The sequence below is a fragment of the Brachionichthys hirsutus genome, chromosome 1 (genome assembly GCF_040956055.1).
Source record: "Brachionichthys hirsutus isolate HB-005 chromosome 1, CSIRO-AGI_Bhir_v1, whole genome shotgun sequence".
Lineage (NCBI taxonomy): Eukaryota > Metazoa > Chordata > Actinopteri > Lophiiformes > Brachionichthyidae > Brachionichthys > Brachionichthys hirsutus.
In genome coordinates this window covers 13,140,472-13,166,185 of record NC_090897.1, presented here as the reverse complement: position 1 = coordinate 13,166,185, position 25,714 = coordinate 13,140,472, and the positions used below count along the sequence as shown (strand labels likewise).

At 45.0% G+C, this 25,714-nt stretch overlaps 1 protein-coding gene across 1 annotated transcript; it reads right to left on the bottom strand.

The window, feature by feature from the left end:
- Positions 1–586: 586 nt before the first annotated feature.
- Positions 587–20,224, bottom strand: gramd2aa (GRAM domain containing 2Aa). The gene is made up of 10 exons (XM_068741795.1): positions 20,085–20,224; positions 8,920–8,977; positions 7,177–7,249; positions 6,588–6,691; positions 6,209–6,307; positions 4,865–4,936; positions 4,718–4,774; positions 3,123–3,300; positions 1,835–1,928; positions 587–695 (listed from the first exon to the last, which is right to left on the bottom strand). Exons 1-10 carry the CDS (start codon positions 20,222–20,224, stop codon positions 587–589), a joined length of 984 nt encoding a protein of 327 aa, XP_068597896.1.
- Positions 20,225–25,714: the final 5,490 nt, after the last annotated feature.

Below are 25,714 nucleotides of genomic sequence, written 5' to 3'. Positions count from 1 at the left end.
GGACAATTACCCCTCCCAAACAGCATCACTGCTCAATTTATGGAACAATGACAGTCACGCGATTAAAGATTAAAAAAAAAAACTTCTACGGGAGGGACTCTTTTGGACAATCGTAATCTACAGCAACATGCCATTTAAATTGAGAAATAAATAATCTGTGTGTTTGCATAGTCTGTAAGTGATCACGAAACACGAAGCCCTTCAGAGGAGCGGAGGGCCGTGAGATGCTCGGGTCCATGTTGCGTCTTCATGGTTGGTCTCGACTGGGGTCTAAAGCTGGTCCTGGATCTGTGCAGGTTACTCTGTGCAAGTAACCAGCAGAAAATCTGAGCAGAGGTTACCTGGAGGAGGAGAAGTAAACAATGTTAGAATACAGGGACGGTGTATCTATGCAAACAGTAAATCTATCAAAGTAACTGAACTTGAGTCTTTCCATTTACTAAATCAAAAACCTTCAGAGAGAATAAAAGTGGTGCATTAACATCAGATAACATATGTGGTGCACCAGATTTAACTCCTGCACTTATTAACATGCCATAAAACAATGCAATACTCATAAACACAACTATTGGTACACATTCCAGGGCTACCTCTCTCTCAGGGGCAGATTTGGGTTGCCGAGGAAGGACAGCTGCTGCTCCAGACTGCACACACGGAAGGCCAAGTAGCACGAAGATAGGATGAGGAGAATGATGCTGGTGACAGAGGAGGAAAGGCACACGTCAGCCTAACGTGTGGGATAGTGAGGGTGCAGAGGAGGAATGGCTGCAATGTCTTTAGATGGCCACTGGGAGGCAACATGTGACTTCCTGTCAGCATGTTAAGGCACAAAGATGTCCTTGACCAACCCAGTTTACAACTGGCCATGCTTGCACTTTATATTACTGTGGTGCAACCGTTGTGTGTGACGTTTTAACTGTGTGTAACCGCGTAAGATGCACATAAAAATAAAGTGCACTATGAACTGTGTTAAAGGTCCATGTGGCATCATCCTTTATGCATTCATGCGTGATGAGCATGAGCTGAATGCCCCTCCTATTATGGTGGTTTTGGGTCACTACCAACCCAAAAACAGTAGAATAAACCATCAAGTGAATCCTGCATAGTTTGCATAGTTCTGTAATCACCTACTGAAACGCTGGCAGAAATCTCGAAAAGAGGGACGCAGTCCTGCAGCAGCTGTTTGCTATTTTGACAAAAGCCTTCACAGATATTTCATATACGTGTCTGGGAACTGCGATACCTTGTGGAAAAATAGTATAATATGTGATCTTTAAACATTACATATACTGTCATATATGTTCTGACTTCATATGTCAAATGGATTCGTAATTTATCTGTATTTACATTTCCGCTACATTGCCGTAGGTTTTTGCCCCCAGTCTTACAACATATACATAGATGAAGCTGAAACTCTGCTCGTTACACTACATTCTCAAAACCCTTGAGGACAGGAAAGGATTCATTGCTTTCTCAAGGACACCGGAGCAGAGCAGCTTCACACCTCTGGTTGAAGGACTGTCTCCGCGGGTCGTGGTGTCACGCTGCTGCAGGTGGGGGGCAGGTGGGGCAAGAGCAGCGTGATGTTCACGAGCACAAATCACTCGGTGCATGATAATCCTGATAATTAAGTCTCACGGGGGCAACTTGTCTTTGGATGAATACAAGAAGTAAGGCAATAACATGCTAGTGCTGGAGGGCCTGATGTTCGGTTTGACTGTCCACTATTAATATCTCCACATTTCCAGTGCGTGTGTGTGTGTGTGTGTGTGCGTGTGTGTGTGTGGAGGTGAGGTGGTGTCGTTGGCGTCTCTGCGTTCCTCTGTATACTCACAGCAGGGTGAAGAACTTGAGCAGCTGGTACTCCATCTGGCCCAGCTCTGCCACCGGCTCTGATAGAAGACCTCTGTCTGTTTGCAGGGCTTGCTCTGTAATAAACACACACACACACACAAACACGCTCAGAACATAAAGCCTTCAACGGTTCTTTGCTGTGATGTATCTTCCACGGCTGGTCCTCCAGTTTATGTATCTGAATGTGCTAGGACTCGTTCAGCACTGTCAAACCGTTAATGGCGTGCACGTTGGCGCTGAAAATCCATCACAGCACTGAGCAAATATTAGAAATCATGGCTTGTTGTTGTTTAGACTATTAAAAGCAAGAGTCTATGAGCCTCGTGAATAGTCAGAGGTGACACTGTCACATGTGAATTTTATATTACTTTACTTTGATAATTTTACTGTAATTAATTAAGCTCTTAATTTTGATGTAATAATTATTGGAACTTTGCTCTCAGCTTTGCTCAAAGCACTCAGAGAGGTCAGACCTCTGCCAAGCAGCTCATTCCTCTCCTAATTGGGTTTACACCATCCACATGGTGATCTGGATCATCATCAAAAGATTGTTCTTGGTGTCTTTATACACCAACCATGAATAGTAAAAGTGAATCGGTGTTGATGTGTATTTTTTTTAACTGATTTTTGAATCTGTAAATTGAGTTTTTAATGTTAAAATGTAATATTGTTTCCTGACCTCATTCTGGATCAGAACCAGAAGAAATTTTGCATGGTAGTGCATATCGGACTCCCGTCATGACTGTGATTTTTGGTGAGTGAATTCATATGATTTCTTTTTGGTTTCTTCTTTGAAAAAGTCTCCATTATAAGTAAATGGGAAAATCTGGATTTGTATTATTTTTTGTATCCAGACGGGTCTCCGGATCACTCTCAAAATGCAATGGGCTTCAAATTAGACCAAGACACATCGTCAGCATTTTTTAAAATCAAGACCCATCCAGTAGTTTTTCGGTAATCCTGTTGACAAACGCCGCCAAATCATAACCTCCTTGGCGGAGGTAATGATATGAAGTCTGGCGTCACCGCCACTAAACGGCCCTCAGACGTGCTGACAGCAGACTCAGTTTGGCTAATCTCTTCGTAATCTGCATCCTCGCAGAGCGTTTTAATTCAAGCCCAGTTAATCTATACTTAGGGCTTAATGCGTCCTTGCGGTTGAGAGATTTTACCATCCTAAAGTGATTAATGTGTGTCTCACAGACACATCCAGACTGGGACTTTTGTATCTTTGCATCAGCATGATATCGAGGGGTGGTCTTTATCACCTTCCAGCAACTGCTCGGATTTCAAGGGTGAATCCGCTGGGCTCAGGCTGCTGGTGGAATTCCCCAGCAGGTCGGGAAGGGAGGAAGACACGGACACCACCAAGGGTTTCCTTCGCCATTTTAACACTGATGGGAATTCGTCGACCACCGGAAACTCGTCTGTAATTGGAAACTCGTCCTTTATGACACAGAGGAAAGAGAGAAAGAAATATTGATGTCATGTTGGTGCTGATATTACATCTTCATGTACATCGGCAGGTTTAGAAGCTGCTGTGACCAATGTCCAATGCAGTGACACCTCCATACGCAGCCTCATGAAGCACAAAGTCAGGTACTGAATCCTACAGACGGAACAGAAAACACGAAGGTGTCCTGTATTTATCAGGACAACATCAGAGCCTTGTCTACATCAAGTGTCACAAGATCACTGGTTAGTCATCAAGTGCTGACACGGCGATCCACAGAGCTGCACTGTGATGATTAACTTTTATGGCAAAACATTTTCAAAGCTTTAAAATTTCAAATCTATCATTACAGTTTGCTAATAAGTCTCAATTTAATAAAATAAAAGAGGGAGTTTAAAGTTTGGATGAACCCTTTGAGCTGCTACTGCTTTAGGAATGCTTTCTGGATCAGTCTTAGTTTTAGTATTTGTGACTGCAGGCTGTGTGTTTATTATTCAGTCTGACAGCTGGGAAGGAATCAAATGATTTAAGTCGTCGTAGGGATTTCTTAGCGACCTGGCAGCTCGTGATTTCTGTTTATTAGTAAGAATGTATAAAGGTGTTATTAATGACTTGCTGGAGTAAATTCATGCAAACAAGTATTGCCTGCTAAAATCTGCTAAACACCTAATTTCTGCAGAAACTGTGTAAAAATATTTTGCCGATGTTTATTATAGAAATAGCTGTGAATTCCCATGAAGCCTAACTCAACAGCTGTTATTTATGCGCCTTAGCAGTACGTATAACACGACGGCCACGGTAGCTGTGAACAGTGTTTAACTGCTTCAGTGTACTTTATATATTTTACAGACTTTATTTACACCCCCTTGAACTGCCGCCTTATCGTAGTTTGAGTGCCCGAATGATCCCAGGGGCCATGTTGTCAGGAGGTTTATGATGCAGGTAGGGTCTCCCATGGCAAACAGGGCCTGGGTGGCGGGTCAGACTAAGAGCGGTTGAAAAGCCCCTGTAAAAAAGTAAAAATCCAGGACCGGGATGCCGCCCGGGGCCCCACCCCGGCGACGGCAGGGGGCTCGACGATCCAATCCCCAGACAAAAAACACTCTTTCATCTTGTACTTTCAGACTAGATTACAATCTAGTGAAAGACATGCATGTCAACAGCACTGAATTATCTCTAAGGACTACAGCGCACAAGGTGACTTCTCTGAAGGCCTGGACACAACTCGGGATAACTCCCTGAGGATTAGGGATCCTGTCTGTGTGAGGAGGGAGGCCACCCTTCAGGTCAGGTGTTGCTTCTACACGAAGGCTGTCAGAGCCTTGTAGGACTGAAACGCTGACATCTTGATTTAATTATGGTTTTAAAGCGTCTCTCTGTGTCTCTCTCTGCGTCTCTGCTGTGACTGACCATAGACAAGGCCGGCTCCTCCAAGAACTGCTTCAGGCTCAGACTCTTCCCGTTGACCTGCAGAAGAGAAGAAACCGCCCGTTTAACAGCGGCGTGCAGCAGCACAGCGTGTCGAGAGCACGGGTAGCAGGCGTGCATGTACCGAACCTGTAAGTGTGTGCAGATCCGGCGGAGGACGTCGTACACGCTGTCTCTCGACAGCAGAGACACAAATACATACTGAAGACAGAGAAATGTTGACATTGAAACGGATCTGAATTTAATGCGTCAAAGGTTGAAACGACGCACAATCAACCTGAGAACATGTACATGAATAGAAGCTAAAATCAATATCAGAACTGTGTTCATGAAATCCAAGTTAAACGTGTTGAATAATATACAATACATACACATTTTTTCTGTATATATACAGAAAAAATGGCTGCCTAATTTGTCAAAGAAAAATGCACTTGAAATTTGCTTTAAAAATCTGATTAAAAACAATTGTTGCTATGAATATGAAATGGTAAAAGAAAATATAGTACTCATATATTCTTTCTGGACAATAACGTCAAAAAGGTGTATTTGCCATTATAATCACGTTTCATGAATTGAAGAGTTTCTGAGCTGCTCAGAGAGACAGCCGGATGCCGGTGGAAGACAAACACACTGGCAGTTGATGCTGGGTGTATTCAGGGATGTACACATGTGTGTACACCATAACATCTGTATTAGCAAAGATAGAAAACTATATAAAAAAATACACAGACTTTAACAGCAGAAGTCTTTGCTAGAAATAGTTTAGATAATCAACACCTGATGGTTTCCAAAGCTTTAATGTGGAATATTATTTTTTGTATCACATGTTATTATTTGATGAATAACTCTAAGTGATTATCTATGACAGCTTACGCAAACAGCTCTCTGGCCTACATACATAAGTATCACTCATTTCAAGACATTTGCTGTTTGCTGTGAAGCGCCGCCGCCGCCGCCGCTGCTGTGTGTGCTCTTCGGTTCATTAGCAGTCCTGTCGTGTCTCTCCTGTTGGCGAATGAGCTGGAACAACTACAAACAGAACCCTGAACTCTGTTGTTTCATTCAGGAGCTGCGAACCTTTCACCCCCAAACACAAGAGCACACAGTGTTTGGGGGTGGCACTGAACACAACCGGATACATTGCACAGTAATAATATGTACTGTGCAATGATATTATTAAACAGATATTTCCCTTGGTGCAATATGGGAAATCCCCCTCAATATATGCTTTAAGCCAAAAGCTATGGCACTCTTGGGTTGTATTATATAGACCAGCTGAGTTAACAAGTGACCTTGAACAAAGGTCGCTTAAAGACAGACACCATCTGATTATTCATTAAGTCACAAATGTAGAATGCACAACTTCCCATCAGCCTCAGATCGATGTTAGATTCAGTGCTAATGAACACTGGATCTGGGTGTTAGTCAGCTAAAGCATTTGAATTGACAGGAACTGTGGATGGAGGCGTTTACCTTCTGGCCAGTGTCTGTGGTAATAGCCAAGCCATTGGGCACAAGTCCTGCTGTTTTGTGCTTCTTCACCAGCCTCGCAGAAACAACAGGGATAGCGACCTGGAAACGACAGTGAGTTAGATTCGGCGTTGGACATGAAACGTGTCTTGTTTCAACCAGAATGTGAAGAATGCAGTCTGAATAAGAAGCTTATTGTCACTCCGATGTCAAGAAGAAGGAACGATGAACGACATGAAAGAGAAACTCTCATCTCCGGTTGAGATGAAAGATTCAGTGAGTCCAGCTGCTCCGCGGTTGGACCCGGCGCATCGCCTGCATTTACACAGACGAGTCCTCCACTCAGTTTAACGCCATGAAGCGGTCTGTCTGTCCGCCGTACCTTAATGTCCTTGCCAAAGAGGTTGGCATAGAAACACAGCCAGTTTCTGGAAATGTATAGCCGGCCTTGCAGAAGGATGTCTCTGAGAAGAGCACAGGAGTACACTGAGGAAAGCAGAGACAAAACACGTGTCCTCATCCGCTTTCAGCAGGTGGACAAATGGACAAACGAGCTGTACAGGAATATCTCTGAAATGCACAATTCTAAATCGTTCATCGTGTCTGAACAGGAGTTTTGGAATGCATGTACAAATACCACATGCTTAATAACAAAACTGAAAGTCATCATTCTAAATCTTCATGCCTGCTTCAGGACACTTTAAAGACGTCCGGCTTAATTTAAAACAAAAACTATACAGCATGAACTATCCATAACTTAAAAGGTGGGGAAAACTTTACACATTTATTTCAATAGGCGACGAATCATCTCAGCTCTTGAACACTTTCACGTTCAATATCTGGTAACACGGAGCTTAACAAGGAATCGGGAAAACGAAACAAGTAGAATTCCAGAACAGGTTTCAGTGAAGCCGAAGTCTTACACCCAGGAGCAATAGCAAGTTGAATAAAGATGATTCAGCAGCCAGTACCTTTCATGAGGATCTCATCCGGGGGCACGCACTGGAACAGTTTGTGGTACTGCGAGTTGTACTTGCTGACAGTCTGTGCAGAGGGACAGGGCAGAGTCATGAGCAGCTCCTTGGTGGGCCGGCCTGCATGCGCAGCAGCAGAACCCCTGGCCCCTCGGGCTCGGCTCGCCGCAGACACCGCCCTCTCCCTCAACGGACGAGAGCTCTGCACCAGGCTCAGCACGTTGGCGCCGTACAAACACACACACTCGCGTACATCCAAGGCCTGGAGCAAGACGCTGCAAGACACACACTGTCCCCCTGCCAGTCAGTATCCCGGGCCGAGATGGAGGACTGCCTCCATGCAGCTACCGCTAGTCACACACACACACCTACACACACACACACACACACTATGACAGAGTTACAACAGTAATGCCTCAGTTTACAGCCGCTGCGTCTTTCTCAGAAAACTCAAGCCTCTCTTTCTCCGTCTCGGAGGCAACTGTACAGGACCCAGTGGACACCCCCCCGCTCCTCCACACACACACACACACACACTGGCACCTCTGTCTTTCTCTGCCTGTTCCTTCTCCTCCTTCCATGTGTTGGTTGTCTGTCCAACCTCCCGCCCTCCTGCCTGAACACACATTTGCTCTCATTCATTTGCCCCCACCCCTTCCCTCCCAGTTCAAACACACCTCCAGGTCTGAACACCTTGGTAACCAGATCCTACTTGCCTGTCCTGCCCTGTGTTTGATCCATCTTTACCCCGACTCAGACATGCTCAGTTTGCTGGTGCCCGTCTTTGTCTTTTTATATATAACGCATAATAAAGCAGCGTCTGTCCTCGGGTCCGAGCCACTCAAAGAGTTAATATTATCCCTAACAATTGCCTTGAAGGTACCTAGAATCACCAGCATCAGAAGTCATGTGTGTGAAAAACAAATGTCCTCTCCACGCTAATGTAGACGCAGTATCACAGTCTAGAACAGGCATGGGCAAACCCAGGCCCGGGGGCCATATGCGGCCCGTTGGTCTTTTTAATCCGGCCCGCCAAACTTGTCCAAATTATATCATTAAATAAAATTGTATTATAATTAAGCCTCATTCATTTGACCTTTTCCCTGTAATACTACCTGTAAAAGGCCAAATCCTTTAATGCTATAGCTTTCATGTGTCATTTATATTAGCTCACAGAAATACTCCATCCATCTGTGCTTGGTCCGGCCCCTCTGTCAAATTTTAGAACCTATTGTGGCCCGCGAGTCAAAAGGTTTGCCCACCCCTGGTCTAGAATGACGGCTTTTTATTATAACAATGTGGGCGGGTCCTGCAGTTCCTCTGAACATAGAACGAATATGACGTTATTAACTGTAAAACTGCCAATCAGATGTATTTATTCTTTCATGCAAGGTGACTCTTACTGTTTGTGATTAATACCAACACTGCTCTGTCTGGAGGACCTGCAAGGAATGCAAGTCTGTTGCCCCCAAACAGCAAAATGAAGACGTGTTAAACGTGCCATGTTGTGCCATTTTTAACTACGTTACATGAGAGAGAGGCTCAGAGGCTTCATGAAGTCAACGGTGATGATGCTTGACATTGTTTATGTACCAAATCTACAAGTCAATCAACAGAACGCTGCCAAATACTCTTCTAATCACTCGGAGGGCGATGTTTAAAGACTGAGTGCTGTTATTGTTGAATAAACACTGAGGCAGAAACTTGTGGGATTAACAATAATGATCAGATTAAACTCACCGATCCTCGATAACATTTCTTCACGTCTTCGTAGGACAGGTCTTCAATCAGCTGCAACCTGTGAGGGAATGAAACACACAACAAAAATTGACACAACACTTCTTAAGAAACATGTTTAATAATAATAATAATAATAACTCTATTATGCATCTACAAGTCCTCTCAATGTGCTACTGTGGACAAAACAATGTTGAAGGCACCTTCATCTGTCCAACATGACACGTCGCTGTGTATGCACCCGTCTCTGTGTATGCACCCGTCTCTGTGTATCCACCCATCTCTGTACATGCACCCGTCTTCATTGCATGATAACCGTCAGGTTGAGTCAAAGCTCCCACATGATGAGTTCATCTTAAATGCATAGCTGAGACACTGGCGTTACCTCAGGAGGAAGAGCCGTAGCAATGCAGCAGACGTCACAGCATGATACGCATATCTAGCGCTAATTCAGCGTATAAAACACTTTAATAATCAGCCCTTGAAAGAAAATGTCAGAAAATGTAAAAAAAAACAGCAGAAATCTGCTGTTCCAGTTAAGAAGCTGAAAAGAAAAAGACATTCAGTGACAGTCTGAAAGGTTAAATGTTTTGAGGGATTATAGCTTCCAGCAGTCTGCCCCTTTCTTCCTTTATCTTTTCCTGCGTGCTACTGGGAGTGATTGGCAGCGAGGAGAGCCCAGGCTATATCAGGGCACTGATACGACAAAACAGATGCTCGGCCAAAGCTAAATTGCTGCTTCACGTCTCCTGTGATGGATTATCTCACACTGTGGCATCCATTTCTCAATGGCAACGGAGGCTGAAGGAGGAAAGCGAGTCCGACTCCTGACACCTTCAACTACACAAAGTCCATCTGATGTAATGTGGAGGATAAAAGCAGTCAGGTTGGGAGCTAAAGACACTGTTTGTCAATCACAGGAGAAAGCAATGTTTTTATGGAAACGCTGACCGACATCAATATATATAGTGATGTACTTAGTTATCTCCATTGATCAATAGTTCTCCTCCAATGTATTCAGAACCTTTGCCGTCTGAGTAATACGTCTCATTATCAGACAGCAGAAACGGTTGATCCATCGTGACAACATGAAAAACCTCTCAGCAGGCTCAGAAATAGCATCCACATTATCGGACACTCTGAACGCTGCGTTCTGTACAAACACTATCAGTCCGTGGTAGTGATTATATGAAGGAAATCAAAATGTTTCAGTACTTTATCCAAATACTACATATAAAACTAAAGTATCTTTACTCTGTACTAAAACAGATCATGATCCCTGTCCTCGCCGCGGACATCATGTGGTCAGGATACTGATTGGGACGTGCAGCTTTGGCCTCCGTCTTTTAGCGCAGCATCACGTCTGTGGCTATCCAAATCATCCAAATGTCCAATGTGCAGGATGTAGTTTCATCCGTTGGCACTGCAATGCAGATTGTAGCTAAATGAATTCATCCAATAGCAACAAATGCAAAAAGAAAATGCAAAAGACCCTCTCTAAAGCCAGTGCTCGGTTTGTCCTTTCCAGACTGCTGTATAAACATGGAGGAGGACGCCGTGGACAAAGATCTGCTGCCTCTGGAGATAAGTTATCCTTTTAGAAACATGAATTGTTTGAATCCTCGACACAAGAGCTTTTGCATAAACTTCTCTTTTCAACATGAGTCAATAAGCAGTTCAATAACAGCGTCTTCAGGCCATGATTAATGATAAAATAAATAAATCCAAAGTATTCTCCTTAAACATCGTCCTTTCCTCCACGGAGCAGAGAACAATTAGGTTAAAATATCAGATCAGGTGAATCAGGGCGGTGCAGCTGTGACGGGGAAGCAGCTTCTCCTGATGGACCGGCCGCACACATCCCTCATTCTGCATCACGTGACCTCCGTCAAAACAGCCGCAAGACAATCTCTGCAGCCATCGACAACCTTTAAATCGGCCGTGCACGCCTGCCCCAGTCGAAGGGGACACTCATCATGTTTTTCACTGCAGCAGAAATATGTTGTGTGAGATTTCATTCCAAAATACACACACACAAAAAAATCCCAAAATCAAAACGTATCTGGAACGTAGGTCTGCGATGCATTTAGTATTCACAATGATGTGCCTAACGTCACACAGCGCCACCTGAGGTGTGTTCTTACAGCACGGGGGGAATGCAGGATGCCAGATGACTGATCTATAATCACTCTGACCTTCAGGAGGAATCTGCAGTCAGCAGCTACCTTCTGCTTAACGGTATTTTAGCTTGACCTGCACAGATTGATGCTTGTCCTCGTCACAGTCAGCCTCCTCCAAACGTTGTGAACAATAGCACGAGGCTGCCTGCTGCCTGCTGCCTATAAATAGGACTCCCAGTGGCTCTGCAGTCCCAGGTGGACAGAAGAGAGTGATTATTAAAAACACAGGCAGCTCTCTCGTCCTCCATCGCTCCCTCTCTCTCTTTTACACACAATCCAGGTCTTAATCAATACGGCTGCTACACCGAGCTGAGAGTCAGGAGAAAACAGCTCCAGGCAATTCCCTTCACGCCGTTAGGAGATCCGTGTCGAAGAGTTTAAATGAGGCCACGCTGGGAAGTAACGGCCGCTTTCTACAAACAAATAACACGGAGATCTCGCTCGCGAAACGTCACTGGAGGTTTATCTTCGACTTTATTCAGACAGTTTGGAATAAATCCACAGGCTGCAAGGGAATCGGCACATTTTCCAGAAGTACTGAAGTATTTCTTGAAAGTTTTTGTTGGTACTGTATGTGGTGTTTCCATGTGCTAGGAGGCAGATCACAAATACATAGTGGACCTGTCTAAGTCCTCACATTCCAAATAACGAGGTGTGATAACTCCAAAATGTCCCCGGAGCAAAGCCACCTCTCTCTGCTTACCGGCATCTCAGGATCTGGAGATTGGAAATAACTAAAACTCTGTGTGTGTGTGTGTGTGTGTGTGTGTGCGTGTGTGTGCGTGCGTGTGTGTGCGTGCGTGTGTGTGTGTGCACGCATGCGTCTTTGCCCGTGTATCTCAGTGCCCTTGGCCGTGAGGCTGGATGGTGAAGCTAATTACCAGCACAGAATCCTAAATTGAATCCTAAATTAGAAAGCAAACACCTCCCACCGGCGGCCGGTGTGGAAGTGGACTCCGAGTCAATAATTCAGCTGGAGGAGAAGACACTGGACCTCGAGTTCAGACAGAAGTGGATCGACTCACTGAAAGACCTCAACGTTTGGGTGAGAAAACGAATGGCGTGAGCAGAGAGGAAGGGGGAGTTTCATTCAGGCATCTTCCAGAACGCTTTGTCCGTTACCGGGTCGCAGGTCGTGCTGGAGCCTATCCCAGCAGTCCACGGGCGAGAGGCGGGGCACACCCTGGACAAGCCGCCAGTTCATCGTAGGGCCACACAAAAACAGACAATAATTCACGCACACTCACAGCTACGGACAATTTAGTGCAACCAATTCACCTACATGTTTACGTTGGTGGGAGGAAGTCGGAGAACCCGGAGAGAACCCGGAGAGAACCCGGAGAGAACCCACACAGACACGGGGAGAACATACAACCTGCTCACTGGGCCACCGTGCCGCCCGGGGGGGAGTTTAAAATCAAAGTATTACATTTTCCGTTTCAAAGAGCAGCTCATAGAATGTGAGAATGACTTGACACGGCGTGAGGAAGATGCTTTGAAGTTCAAGGTCAAATATTGGAGCCCTGCATTCCTGAGTCCAGTTGTGTGTGTAGGTGTGTGTGTATGTGTGTGTGTGTAGGTGTGTATGTGCATGCGTGTGTGTATGTGTGTGTGTGTGCTCATTTCCTCCTGGCGCTCCTGACACAGAGTTTCTCTGTGTAAATGTGTTTGCTGGTAATAATATTGATCGTCTTTCAGCACCTACTTTTGGTTTTACAGCCCATTCTTTACAGGCAGCCACTGACTGTCTGTTAGACCTAACAGAGCAGGGATCAGTTTAAGAGCTGCACATCTTCATGCTGCTGAAGGAGCATAACAGCAGCAGACAAAGGCTGGAAGGCTGGTAGGCTGCTTGGCGTTCTGTCCTTGAGGCGTCGTTGACGCCGACGGGGACGAGCTGTTATCATTTTAGAAGGAATTACATTGTAATCATTTTCCTGACTGCTTCTTCCGAAACCCGGGTCGTCTCATCTGTCTATGGGCGAGAGGCGGGGTACACCCTGGACAAGCCGCCAGTTCATCGCAGGTCCACTAAGACAGACAATCAGTCACACACACACACACCTATGGACAATCTAGCGTAACCAATTCACCTAACATACATGTTTTTGGGAGGAAGCTGGAGAACCCAGAGAGAACCCAGAGAGAACCCAGAGAGAACCCACGCAGACACGGGGAGAACATGCAGACTCCTCACAGGCAGTCGGATTCCAACCTGTGACCTTCTTACTGTGAGGCAACAGCGCTAACCACCGTGCCACCGAGCTGCCCCCCCCCCCCCTCACAGTGCGGCTGTTGTTGTGTAACAATAGTTTCTGTTTCACGGTAAAACCTTTGTTGTGTAAATGCCCCGTAAACAGATCACAAACTTCCACAAAGGGTAACAACCCCCCCCCCCCCCCCGCGCAGACGTGACCAAGCCCACACCGAGCAGCGTCAGTGTAGCCCACCTAACAAACAGAACGGACACAGTGAAGAAGACTCCAAAGCTCAAAGAGCAGCGGTTGTGTCGTCCGCTCACCGGCCGGCCAGAGGCCTCAAAGGTCAACCTCAAAGGTCGCTGGCAGCGGAAGCTCCTGCTCTGCTTAGAGCTGAGTCGTAGTCGTACATTAACGAACGCAGCTTCACAGCTTCTGTCTGAACTGCACAGAGACGGCGAGGAGGTGGGTTCCACGCTAAGGGGGGGGGTAAACACTAAAAACACGCTGGTTAATGAATGCTCTGAGTTCAAGACTGACGTGAGCAGAAAGCTTTCAAGCCCCGCCCATCGAGCGAGTCGACTCACAACACCGTGCTTCAGAGCTAACCCCCCCCCCCCCCCCAGCAGATTCTCCTGGATTATCGTGCTCCTGCCAGGAAACCTTCTTATATAACACAATCTCAAACTAATGGTGTCTGCAGGGGCTAAAAAACAACCACAAACAAACAAATGCTGCAAAACACGGAAACGCTTTATTACAAGTTGATGTGCAGCAAGTAAAATGTTTGGGAGTTAAACAAAAATGTCCTTTGTAAGCCTCTGTGTGTGTGTGTGTGTGTGTGTGTGTGACTATTGTTTGACATCAAATACAGTTAAAATAAAAGGACAAAATAAATGCTGTGAAAATAAATATTCTAGGGCCGTACCCGGGACTCTGCACAGGATACAGATGGTGTCTGTGTGGGAGTGGGGGGGGGGGGGGGGAGGGGGGCGTGGGGTGACAGTGTGTGTCTGTGTGGGCGTGGGGTGACAGTGTGTGTCTGTGTGGGAGTGGGGTGACAGTGTGTGTCTGTGTGGGAGTGGGGTGACATTGTGTGTTTGTGTGGGAGTGTGGGGGGGGGGGGGGGGGGGGGCGTGGGGTGACAGTGTGTGTCTGTGTGGGAGTGGGGTGACTGTGCGTGTCTGTGTGGGGGTGTGGTGACAGTGTGTGTCTGTGTGGGAGTGGGGTGACAGTGTGTGTCTGTGTGGGAGTGGGGTGACATTGTGTGTTTGTGTGGGAGTGTGGGGGGGGGGGGGGCGTGGGGTGACAGTGTGTCTGTGTGCGTGAGATTTGCCTGAAGTGTCCGTGTGCGTCGTCGTCCTTGGGGGGCTCCAGGTCCGGCGTGGAGAGCCGGCCTGTTTCTTCGCTCATGCTCCTGGCCCTAGAAAACAAACACGCCGTGTGTTAACAGCAGGCCGCTCTCCACGGGGCGTTCACGTGCACTCGGAAAAACCATGTTTGTTTTGGTGTCCGGGTTTCACTTCAAACGTGTGCGTGACGTATTCCTAATGAACTGAGCCAAACAGGTGGACTCTGTCTTTAAGTCAACACGGCGATGATGCAACATTCAAAGTCTGTTTCTGCCGGTTTACATTGAACATCTCCCCTCACAGCTGCGTCCTTGTGTAAAAGGGTTTGCTGTCTGCTCTCACGCAGATGTCTACAGAGAACTAGAGCAGCTCGGGGGGGGGGGGGGGGGGGGGGCAGATGGCTGACCTGATGTGCTGTTGTGGGCTGACTCAGACATTCTTTAAAAAATAGAGTTCTCAGAGCCAAACATCGACTGAAACAAACGACTACAGGCCGAAGAGAAGAAGAACGCCACCGGGAACTGTTCAAGGTGATGCCTTCAGACTAACACTCACGTTGAGGAAGGAACGCCACACACAAATATGGAAAAATATGTGCCGGGTTATGTGGCTCGGGCCGCGTTGAAGGCTTATGAGGGCTGTTTTGCATGAAATTTGAAATGGATAGCAGCGGGCTTCCTGTGGGAGGGAAGGATGCAAGCCTTTACATCTCCAGAGAGGGAAAAACAAATGAGTGGTCTCCATCTATCAGCTACAGCCGCACGGCCACAGGCCTGGACGATCCAGTAGCCCTCAAACATCGTGTGGCAAAATGGATTTTGACTCGAGGCTCAAAATCGATTCGAGCCGCCACCGTCCATTAATTTACTTTCACTGAGTAACTTTAGCTTCCAACTATTTCATGTGTTGCGCTTTTTTTGTTGTTAAAGAGATTTTAATAATTAGTGTTATCCTTAAACGTTGACTCATTATTCCAGATATGTATTTATATGCATTTAACTAATATGACTGCTTAGTTAAATGCATACAAGTAATTGAAACTTTTACTGGTTGCAGTTTATTTTTTATTTAATTTAATTCGGATTTCATCATTAAAACATTTTCTTTTTTTACAAGAGCTCTGTTCAAGGTGCAGCCAGTTAGTACTAATGTAGCCTGTTTATGTGATTTATATATTACATATGTATACTACACTAATCTTATTAATAGTTACTTTCTATATTGATCTAATGCTTTCATTGATTGAGCTGCACACGTTTAATTGATCTGAGATGATTTCAGCGACAGCCTTTATCCATTATATTAACAGCATTGCGTTTAACAGCTGTCTCAGGTTGGGGGGTGTCCTACAACCTCCATCCTCCATGCCATCCGACTCTTCACAGAGCTTCGTGATAATCCCAGATTATGGCCTTGGTTGGGGATTATCGATCCAAATCAAGGCCAGGCAGAGAAGCGCTTGTGCTCCAAGTCCTTCCAGTTTTTAACTTTCCGTTCTGCTTCCTCCTCTTATCTGCACATCCTCGTCTTTCTTTCTCACATGCAATCCCCCACTGGGCCCGCCCATTATTTTCCTCAGGGAGAGGGGAAGTTGTTACCACCTGCTCTGGTATAATCACAGGTGCAATGTGAATAGGCACCTGCACCGGTGAGTGATCCCTAATTGGCCAGAAGCTTCGCCTCACCTGCTGACCTGTTCAAACAACAGCGCCCTTGTGAACCGCGAGGTTTCCCCTCTGACTGTCTGTGATCACAGAGGGCTGGGTGGGGGAGGTGAAAGGTCAATCACAGGACATGAGGAGAGCTTTGTCGGAGCCGCTCACCTTGAGGTCGCGGTTGAGACGGATCTCATCCCAGCTGTGCGGTTTTAACGCAGAAAGGAGCCTTGTGGAAATAATGTTCAAACACATAACGCCCCTAGCACACGTTGGCGGCCCCTTTATTTGGGATCATTTGTGAGACGGTGTTCAGTGTTAGCGTTCAGGCCTCCGCTCCATTCACTGTGGGCCATCGTCCTGAAATCATATCCCTTTAAATGTTTGATCTGGTGTCATTTCAACAGCCACACCAGCCCTTCACTGGACAGCGAGTCAACACTCGTGGGAATGACGGCCTGATATCTGCTACTTATCCCAACTGGAAGGCCGCTCAATAGAGCGCACACGTCCACCAAGCTCCAACAGTCGGACCTCAATATAAATACCAGCACGGCATGTGCACCAGCAGAACGACCGCTTCCTGGCTTTCGTTAAAGTAAGAGAGAGAGAGAGAGAGAGAGAGAGACAAAAAAAGAATCTATACCTTGCATCCAAATGTACTCTGAAAGTTTCATGATGTGGTTTTTGTCTAATCCTGCAAAAAGTCCACTGATGCCAGTAAAAACCTGAACTGCTGTTGGAGGGAATAAACGGCAATGTCATGTGTGGCTTCCAGCGTGACGCATAAAGTCAGGTTTATTCTTGATGTACATCAACGGTGCAATTTTCCCAGGAGAACGCGGCACGGTTAACAAGTGAACACTGACTTTATGTGAGGACAAGCCATAAATGTTAATGGCACATAAACTTCACCGCCATCAGAACCTCCCTCCTGCTCCGGTCACACGCCTCATCACAAACCTCCTCTCCCCCACATCCTTCTTTATCTCAGGAGAGAAACATTTAGTGGCGTCACAGGACAGCCTCCAATCCAATAAGCTCTAACCTCATTAAGTGTGCTGGCCTGGATCGCTGCTGAGGAGACCAGCGGGCATTGGAAAGGAGGCCGGGTTCACCCCGGATAAGAATATGTTAAATGTTTTTGAAAATGTTCGCATGCGTTGGTTATAATAAGACTGTGCTTCCAAAATAAATGCAGAAAAGGATGAGATTTTCCAGGCACTTTGAGGATGTGGAGAAAAAATACATTGTTTCATGAAGTAGCTGTGTCGTCATATCGAGATGCAAATAAATTAAGTCTTTCTAACAGTTTAGTTATAGTTCAAAAACTTATTTAAGCCATCTTTCAAATAATAACCCGTGAAATAACCTTCACATTATACTGTACACTTTCAACTGGTAATTTGATTTCTGAAATTCATGCAGATAGATGGTATTTATGTCAAAAGAAGAAACAAGCGACGACATTGTCAAAGGAGACCAGGTACAGACGCGGAACACGCGGGATTATTCCAGAATAAAAGCAGAATAACAGAGCTCGTTTGGCAAGAAGCAGTTGTTTACAGAGGTTTATGGTTTAGTCTTGAATAAGATATTCATATTCATATTCTTATGATTTTCTTTTCCAACACAAATACTTACGTAACTGTGTTTATGAACGTAATTTATTTTTAATGTATTGTTATTTTGCATCAAGTTAGTAATTTTATATTAGTTTTATTGGTATTGTTAAATGTCGATGATTTATGTACGAAGGACTTTCAACGGAAACAAGACCGCAAGGGCTTTTTGGAAATGCTCCTCTTAGACAGGATGTTTGACTGTACTTGTACTGTAATACATGCTACTGTGTGACTGTACCTGTACTCTAACATTCTATCTCATAAATATATTCACATTCATCAACGTCAGCAGGAGCCAAAGACCAAAGACCACAGGCAAATGTAAAACAATATTGTGCAAACATTGGCTTGCCTGTTTATAATTGTTTGCAATTTGCATAAAGCAAATGACATTTTACGCCTCCAATTTCATCGAGTGCTTTTATTTTAAACAGCACTTCTTAACTAATACTCTAACCAGAATTGCGCTTTTCACAGGGCACTGCTAATCTCGTTGTAGATCCACTACGCAATGACAATAACGATGACGTCGCCGCCATGCGTTTTACATTGAAAGATTCCCCGGAAGCGCTGCACTTCTTCTCGCCAGCTTGACGTCACCGTTCGTCTCCTACCTGTGGCGCGACCTTTCCCGCCGCGTCGTCGCCCCGTAACTCCGACAGACCGTTTCAGGTCTGCGCTTCGTTTCTCGGTGAGATCATCCCGCGTCCTTTATCCACGGAAAACCGACAGGAACGAATCCGGTTCGTTCCACACGGCTGACGGGAAGGCAGAGAGCGGAGTGGAGCGGCGCGTCCTGCGCCCTGCGCTCTGCGCTCTGCGCTCTGCGTCCTGCGTCCTGCGTGACGTGGGCTGAGTTTACCTATCGCCCAGTGCGGGCTGTTTGCGCCGCTGCAGATTAAAACGAGGCTATTTCCTCCTCATGACGCCCAGAATAACAACGAGCGGGTTCTGTACTGTCACTCTGCTCAAATAGGGAACATCAGTGAGATGTATTTATATTTATATTACTGGTAGAGTAACATTTAACATTTGGCTCAGTATTGTCTAATAGCAGACTACTGCATTTCTTATATATGTATGTGCTACAAAATCACACCAGCTGTTTAATCATATTTAAATAAAACTATGAGCAAATCAAGCAGTATTAATTAAAGTAGTTGCAACTGCATCATTGGTGATGGATTTACCACTAGTAGTAACGTCACTAGTATTATTCTAACTGCTCTTCAGTAAAAGTTCCACATCATTTTCCATCATTAGGTTTTGTATGATGAATCTTGTTGATCTCGTTTTCTTTGGCAGGATTTTGCCATCTATGCTAAACTGACATAAATTGTAATCATGTAATTATACTTAATTACTACTTTACTTATAAAATAAAAATAAGAAACTTCCAATTTCCCAAGTGCAAAACCCCGCTGCTCCACTTTTGTTTTATGAACTTGAACATCGATGGGCTCACTTCCTGTCTAAAGTAAGAGGAACTATCAAACACAACAACGGGCTCTGGTTAGCTGTGATTTATTACATAATAAAACTAGTTATAATATATATTATATAGTTATAAAAAATATTGGATTTAAGTAAATAAATTAAAAAGTACTGCGGCGTGTGCTGAGATGGGAGAAGTACCGAGATCCTACATGCAAGTAGAAAACTAGGTCAGTAAGTATCCCGCGTTTCAAGTGTACTTAAGTGAGGATGTCTCTCGACCCGAAATACTTAAACTAGTACATGTACATGTAGCTAATGAATCCAGTTACATTCCACCACTGCAGGTACGAGCAAATAAAAGGTGTGCATCCCATAATTGGTCTCTTCAGTTTGCTTCTCTAAAAAAAACCACACATTTTTAGGTACATTTGGACTCGGCTGACTTTCCCTCGAGGCTCATGATCCTCGAGGGCACAACGTTTTCCACAAAGTGGGACATCTGTGTCTTTAGACATAAACGCAGACACATTGAATGTAAAGAAAAGGGACAAAGTGGACGTCTGAAGTTAAAGTTGCTTCTCCTTGGACATCCCATTCGTCCCAGTTCAAACATCCATCTCTGACAGATGTTTCCTCTTATTGGATCAGTTGGAATAAAAGCTATACCGACTACCCGTGGAAGGAGCGCAGCCTACCTCCGGTAGCTGCAGGGCTGACTGACCTGGCTCTGCTGGCTGCTATCCTCTGACTGCAGCTACCATGAGCGTGGCGACAGTGAGGGAGCTGGAGGTATCGGTCCTGGCCTGGGGCCTCGTCAGCGGGCAGGGCCTTGGGGCTGGCTGCATAGATGGTGCATCCCATGAACACCTCCTGGAAATCACCCTCGGTCGTCCTACAGAGAGCGGAGAGGAGCCGTCCTCAAGGTGTCTTTCCTCTGAGCGGCCTGTCCTCTCCTGATGCCAGCCAGCCGCTGCGTGGAGAAGCCATTGGCTCGGCACTTTAGCACTCCTAACCCCTCCTTCCCATCTGAATCTCTCCCACAGCCAGCCTCGCTCCGGCTTGCTCCTCAACCCTCCTCCCTCTGCCGAGCTGAGAGCACAGGAGATAATCAGATTTCACATTTACACTCAACAAAATCCCCCCCACATAATCACTTGCTGTCACTGATGTTGCATTATGCTAATGCCCACAGCGTGGCCTCAGTTCAGGGGCATTAGGGGCAGATAAAAATATCCCGACTGACTGACGGAAGCGAGTTCCACAGCAGATGCAGACAACATTTGAACAGGGTTTATGCTAAGTGACGTACCCAACAGTTCAGACATTCAGAGCGCCAGCTGACACTTCATTTGTACAAAAATGTGCTCAACACATTTTTCAGAGCCGAAGACAGACTTCAAATAACTTCATTTGTTTAAATAAAGGTCCTAAAGTACACAAAAGTGTATCGAGCTGGAAAAAGAAAAGACTCACAATAGAAAAACGATTAACTGGATCTGTGTAAACACAAACAGAACTAATCCATTCATTCATTCATATAAAATTATTTCTGTTCCTCTTTGATTAAAGAATGTAGAGGAACAATTATTTTGTCTGGATGGACAATGCAGAGGGTCTGATTTGTGTCCATTCATGGCTATTGCGTTTTCACTGGAATCGTGTTTTGCAGGTTTAAAAGGATGTTTTCAAGGCCACCAAAAGACAATTTGAAGTTGTGTGAACAAGCAGCTGGGCGTTTTATCCTTCATCTGAAGCACCTGGACTTCTGCTGAGGCTCTGAAGAAGACGTTTCACCTTCACCCACGAGTCGTTACACAACTGTTCACAGGTGGTGAAGCTGACGGGCTCATGGCTCACAACACCCCATTAGACAAACGAACCGGTCTCTGATGACTTTACTCACCCATAAGATAAATGTCAACCTTCAATGTGCACCTTCAACAATGTGCATTCACGGTATCTAGATCGCCCACCAGTAAAAACCTCCACCAGCAGTGCAGCTTTATACACAAAGATTAGTGTTTTAGACACTGAGTCATGGTATAATAATGCTGCCATTACATTTTCAGGCAGCAGAGGGCAGCAACACATCTGGATATGCTGCAAGGCATCATTAGAGCCATAGAAGAAGACGGCAAGCAAATCTAGTTGTATTTTCCGTAGCCAACGTTTTCTTTCAGAAATGCCACACATGACATTTTTTACAAGATTTTCATTGAACCAAGCTATTTTATTACTTCCATTCAACCTACAACTAGATTCCATTTCACACTAAAACACTGCTCAGCAGTAGAACTAACGCGTGGCCTCTCCAGCCGCTGCTCTCCTTTGTCCATGTCAGCTATTTCTATATTCTATTGTACATTTTTAGCACACTCCTGAAGGGATTATGAATTTAAAAGCAGCATTGGACATCGGCTTCCTGGTGTCTTAAAACCAGAAACTACAAATCCTATTAATATTAATGACTTGCCAAACATAGAAATGAGTTAATGCTCCATAACGTCTCTTCCCGACAGTGGAGGTTGACTATTATTGATTCGAGGATGAGACCTGCACAAACACAGTGGAACATTTGATGTCGGCTGAAAGGAGGAACGCTGCACGGCAAACCGTTATCTCCATTCCACAGCAGCGACAGAATCCATTCCGTAGTCCCAAGGACAGATTGTCTCATAAAAAGATTTATTTTTGTTCCAGCCCAAATTTACAAAGGCAAGTTACAGAGTATTGTATAAAAAAGAACCATGATAATGTACACTTTACACAAACTCCTGACGGGTGGGAGACGGAGGAGGGTGAAGAGTTCTGAATTTTCTCACACAGAAAGAAAATGAAGACATTTGTAAACATCCTTGCAAGCACCAGATTTGGTACTTTTTTTTTGGGGGGGGGGGGGTTGTGTGACAGTGGGTGGGTCAGCAAAAGACAAACAAGCAAGTGTCTGTTTTTTATAGAAGGTTCAACTAAGCACCAACTAAGACAACTGCTGGCCAATAAATATACTCTTCACCATGAAACAAACACAGTCCTGCAAAATACAAGAGCCAAGCACTTTCCAATATGTTGATAGCAAACATGACTTTTCTGGCTTTTTATACACTTTAGGATATATGAATGTCACCGGGCTTTGCTTACTACTGAGATAACATTACTCGCCTCAGGGAGAGAACAAATGCACTTGTCACAATGTCTGATAAAACTATATGTACTGTCTGCTGGTACTAAACCCACCGACTTTAATGACGACATCACAGCTGCCTAATAACCCCCACAGATCAAGTACAAATTAACCCCCCTTTCAGCTTATTCATGTCAGCCATTCTTCTTTAAAATGTGCGAAAAGTCAAAAGATTTCTTGAAAATGTTCCGTTGGATGAGAAAACGGGGAGCGTTCAAGAGCCTCAACGCGAAGATTCGCAGTTTGGTGGAGTCGCTTTTCCAACCAAGCGCCGACATCCACCTCCCGAAGGTGTTGAATGAGATGAGCTGGTGACTCGCGGATGTGAACACAAAGTATAAAAGGCGGAAAACAACAAGAACAATGGGAACATTCAAAATGATTGTAAAACCAAAATCAACAGAATGTAATTTAATGACAAACATGGGTCAATAGTTTCCTCATCATAGAGCATCAGAGAAGCATGAAGCCCGACCCACAACAGCACGGGATGACGTGAAACCGCTCAGAAGTCCCATCCTGAGCCGACGCGTCGCTTCTGGACCGACCTCTGCTCAGAGCAGGAAATGTGCTTTACTTCACACCCATGAACCGATTTCCTCTGAAATCAATGCAAACAGCATACGGATAGAATTTCACTTACAACCCCTGAGGTATACCAGAACTGTAATTTAAAGCCAGGCCATGCTGACACTTGCTTTTGTGTGTGTGTGTGTGTGTGTAGACTTAAAGTTGATCCGACTTTTTTGAATTGACAGAGAAGCGGCACCAGGTTAAACCCGGCAGAGCCTCAGAATCCTGCTTCTTGTCAGCTCACTCACCGACACAAGACCAAGGCCCAGTTTCCCACCTTCCATGAAAAGTCTACATCTGATTGGCTCCGTTTGTTTTAACAGGGGCTTTCGGGTCACATCATGCATTTTTCCCCTCCATGTGGCCGTAGTCAAGTTTACAGCGCTCAACCGAACCATGCAAACTGTGGGATCCGACCCAAAGCCTGCCACTGGTAGAAAAACCATGACCCGACTGAGCGAGGTGGATGTGTGTAGTGATGAAGTCACACAAGCAAGCAAAGCACCAAATCATATGTTAGAGGTCAAATAAAACAAATGGGGGCGGGCTTAAAGGACTCTGCAGCCTATAGGAGCGCATCATATCAAAACGCCGTGAAAGGCTGCACGCCATTTAAGTGTGTGACAGTTTTTAGACAGTTGTGTACTGCGATAAATATAAACATTTATGCACACAGAAGTAGCTTAAAGTCTATATTACAGCAGCAGAACATACACTTTGAATGAAATTTCACATTGTTTACAGAAAACAATCAAACCTGACGAGCTGACTGAGCACAATCTTAAAGTGAAACCACCAACGCGTTCAAACAGCCCGATGCAGCGATGCCAACGCCCCGTCAACCAGCGCTTGCTTATGTGGCTTCATCATTCTGAACGAGTGTAAAGACAGACGAGACTCTTTCAACGCGAGGGACAACAGGACTCCTACCAGCGTCAGACACAGTCAAGGATGAACACAATGATATGGAGTAAAGCATTAGTAAAAAAAAAAAACATGATTAGTGTTAATTCTCCAATGAGGTGTGTGCGGTCCCTTCGCAAAACATGAAAACATCATCCCTGAAACAAGAACCGAGGGTTCCAACGGGATGGGAATCAACAATGATGGGAAAATAAACAACCTTCAGTCTCAGGCTCTCAAGTCTCTGAAGAAAGCAGCTGCTGCCATATTCCCTCTCCCCAAGAAATATAGCCAAACATTTGTCAAGTTAAGGATATACTGTTGTTTTGCGGCATACATTAAGCCAAAGACGTGAAATGATGAATCGCACCAATGCGATTCGTCTCTTTTCAGTCTTTAATTTAGTTTGACTCCCCTGTCCCATCAGTCACCCAACATCTCCTGCCAATTTCTTTCTGTGTGTGACAAAAAAAAAAACAATGCCGACAAAGTTTTTAAGAAAGAAAAAAAAGCTGATGCAGCAGTCTAATAGTCTCTTTTTGCATTGTATTTGTTGACAGTGCAAAGACTAGATAATCAGCGGGTTGGTGTTTCCTCTGCGTGATGAGGCAGAGCGATGGCTTTGAACCTGGGTTATTATCTGTCCTGTTACAGTCCGAGGTCCAGACGATTTTGGGTCACTTGCAAGGGGAGGAAAACAAAAAACAAACAAAAAACTACAATCTCCCTCCCCTTCAGACAGAAGAAATAAAAATATTGATAGAAACACCATTCAACTGATGTCTAAAAGGAAACCCCCGGGAGATTCTGTCCTCATGTGAGCCAGTCACATGAATCTTTGAAGGGTTGAGGTGTGACGGTCAGGTTTCCCTGCAAAAGAGACAACAGGAAAGGCTTGTTAATTAGCAGATCAATCAAACGGTGCTGCTCACACTTTGCAAGTAAAAAGAGAAACTGTTTACACATGATTTTATGCTTTCATAGTAATTGAATAAAAATACATACAAACACTGACACTTTCAGAACAGATTGATAAAATATTTAAACAGAGGTTTGATATTAATATTTATACATAGCTTTAATATTTCTTCCACCACTGATAATTTGACTTTTCTGGCCTTGTGTCTTGCACCCAGCAGACGTTACACCGTCTAATTACACTGCTCTACTTCCATCTAGGTTCAGAACCAAATGGTAACTGTTCATGCGAGTATTTACAGTCACTCAGCTGTATTTCAAAGAGCTGCCACTAGATGTCAGTGCAGGCTGCTCTGACTTCCTGCCCTGCCGGTCTCTTCCCACATCTCCCATTATCACTGTTGTGATCCACTTGTCCTCAGAGGACCTACTTAGGAGGGATGAGCTCAGGGGCTAAATGCTACACTGCATTTTGTGCTACATTGCAGGAAAGAAGTGAGAGCTTTGCTGTTGCCACCGAGTCTGGAAAGGTTGATGGAAAAGGCGATTGTGTCATTCCCCTTTCAAATCAATCGAACAAATGAACATGCCGTCTATGTTCAGAGGACGATCTACCTCCATCTATGCGCCTAAAACAATGCCTGCTGCCTGTATTTGTCTGCTTTGCTAATTCTAACCAGTTGGTTTCATGTATTATTCTTATGTTTAACTCTGTCACTGTCAGTCTTTGTGCGTCTCGCCATCTTTGGGGGGGGGGGGGGTGGCTCTTACCGTTT

What these genes read in the sequence shown, in the direction of transcription:
- gramd2aa (XM_068741795.1), bottom strand. Translation starts at nt 20,224, where the DNA reads ATGGGATGCACCATCTATGCAGCCAGCCCCAAGGCCCTGCCCGCTGAC. An exon ending in GGATGAGATCCTCATGAAAG is followed by an intron (nt 6,692 to 7,176) that starts GTACTGGCTGCT and finishes TGCTTTCCTCAG; the next exon opens with TGTACTCCTGTGCTCTTCTC. An exon ending in TCTTTGGCAAGGACATTAAG is followed by an intron (nt 6,308 to 6,587) that starts GTACGGCGGACA and finishes TGTCGTTTCCAG; the next exon opens with GTCGCTATCCCTGTTGTTTC.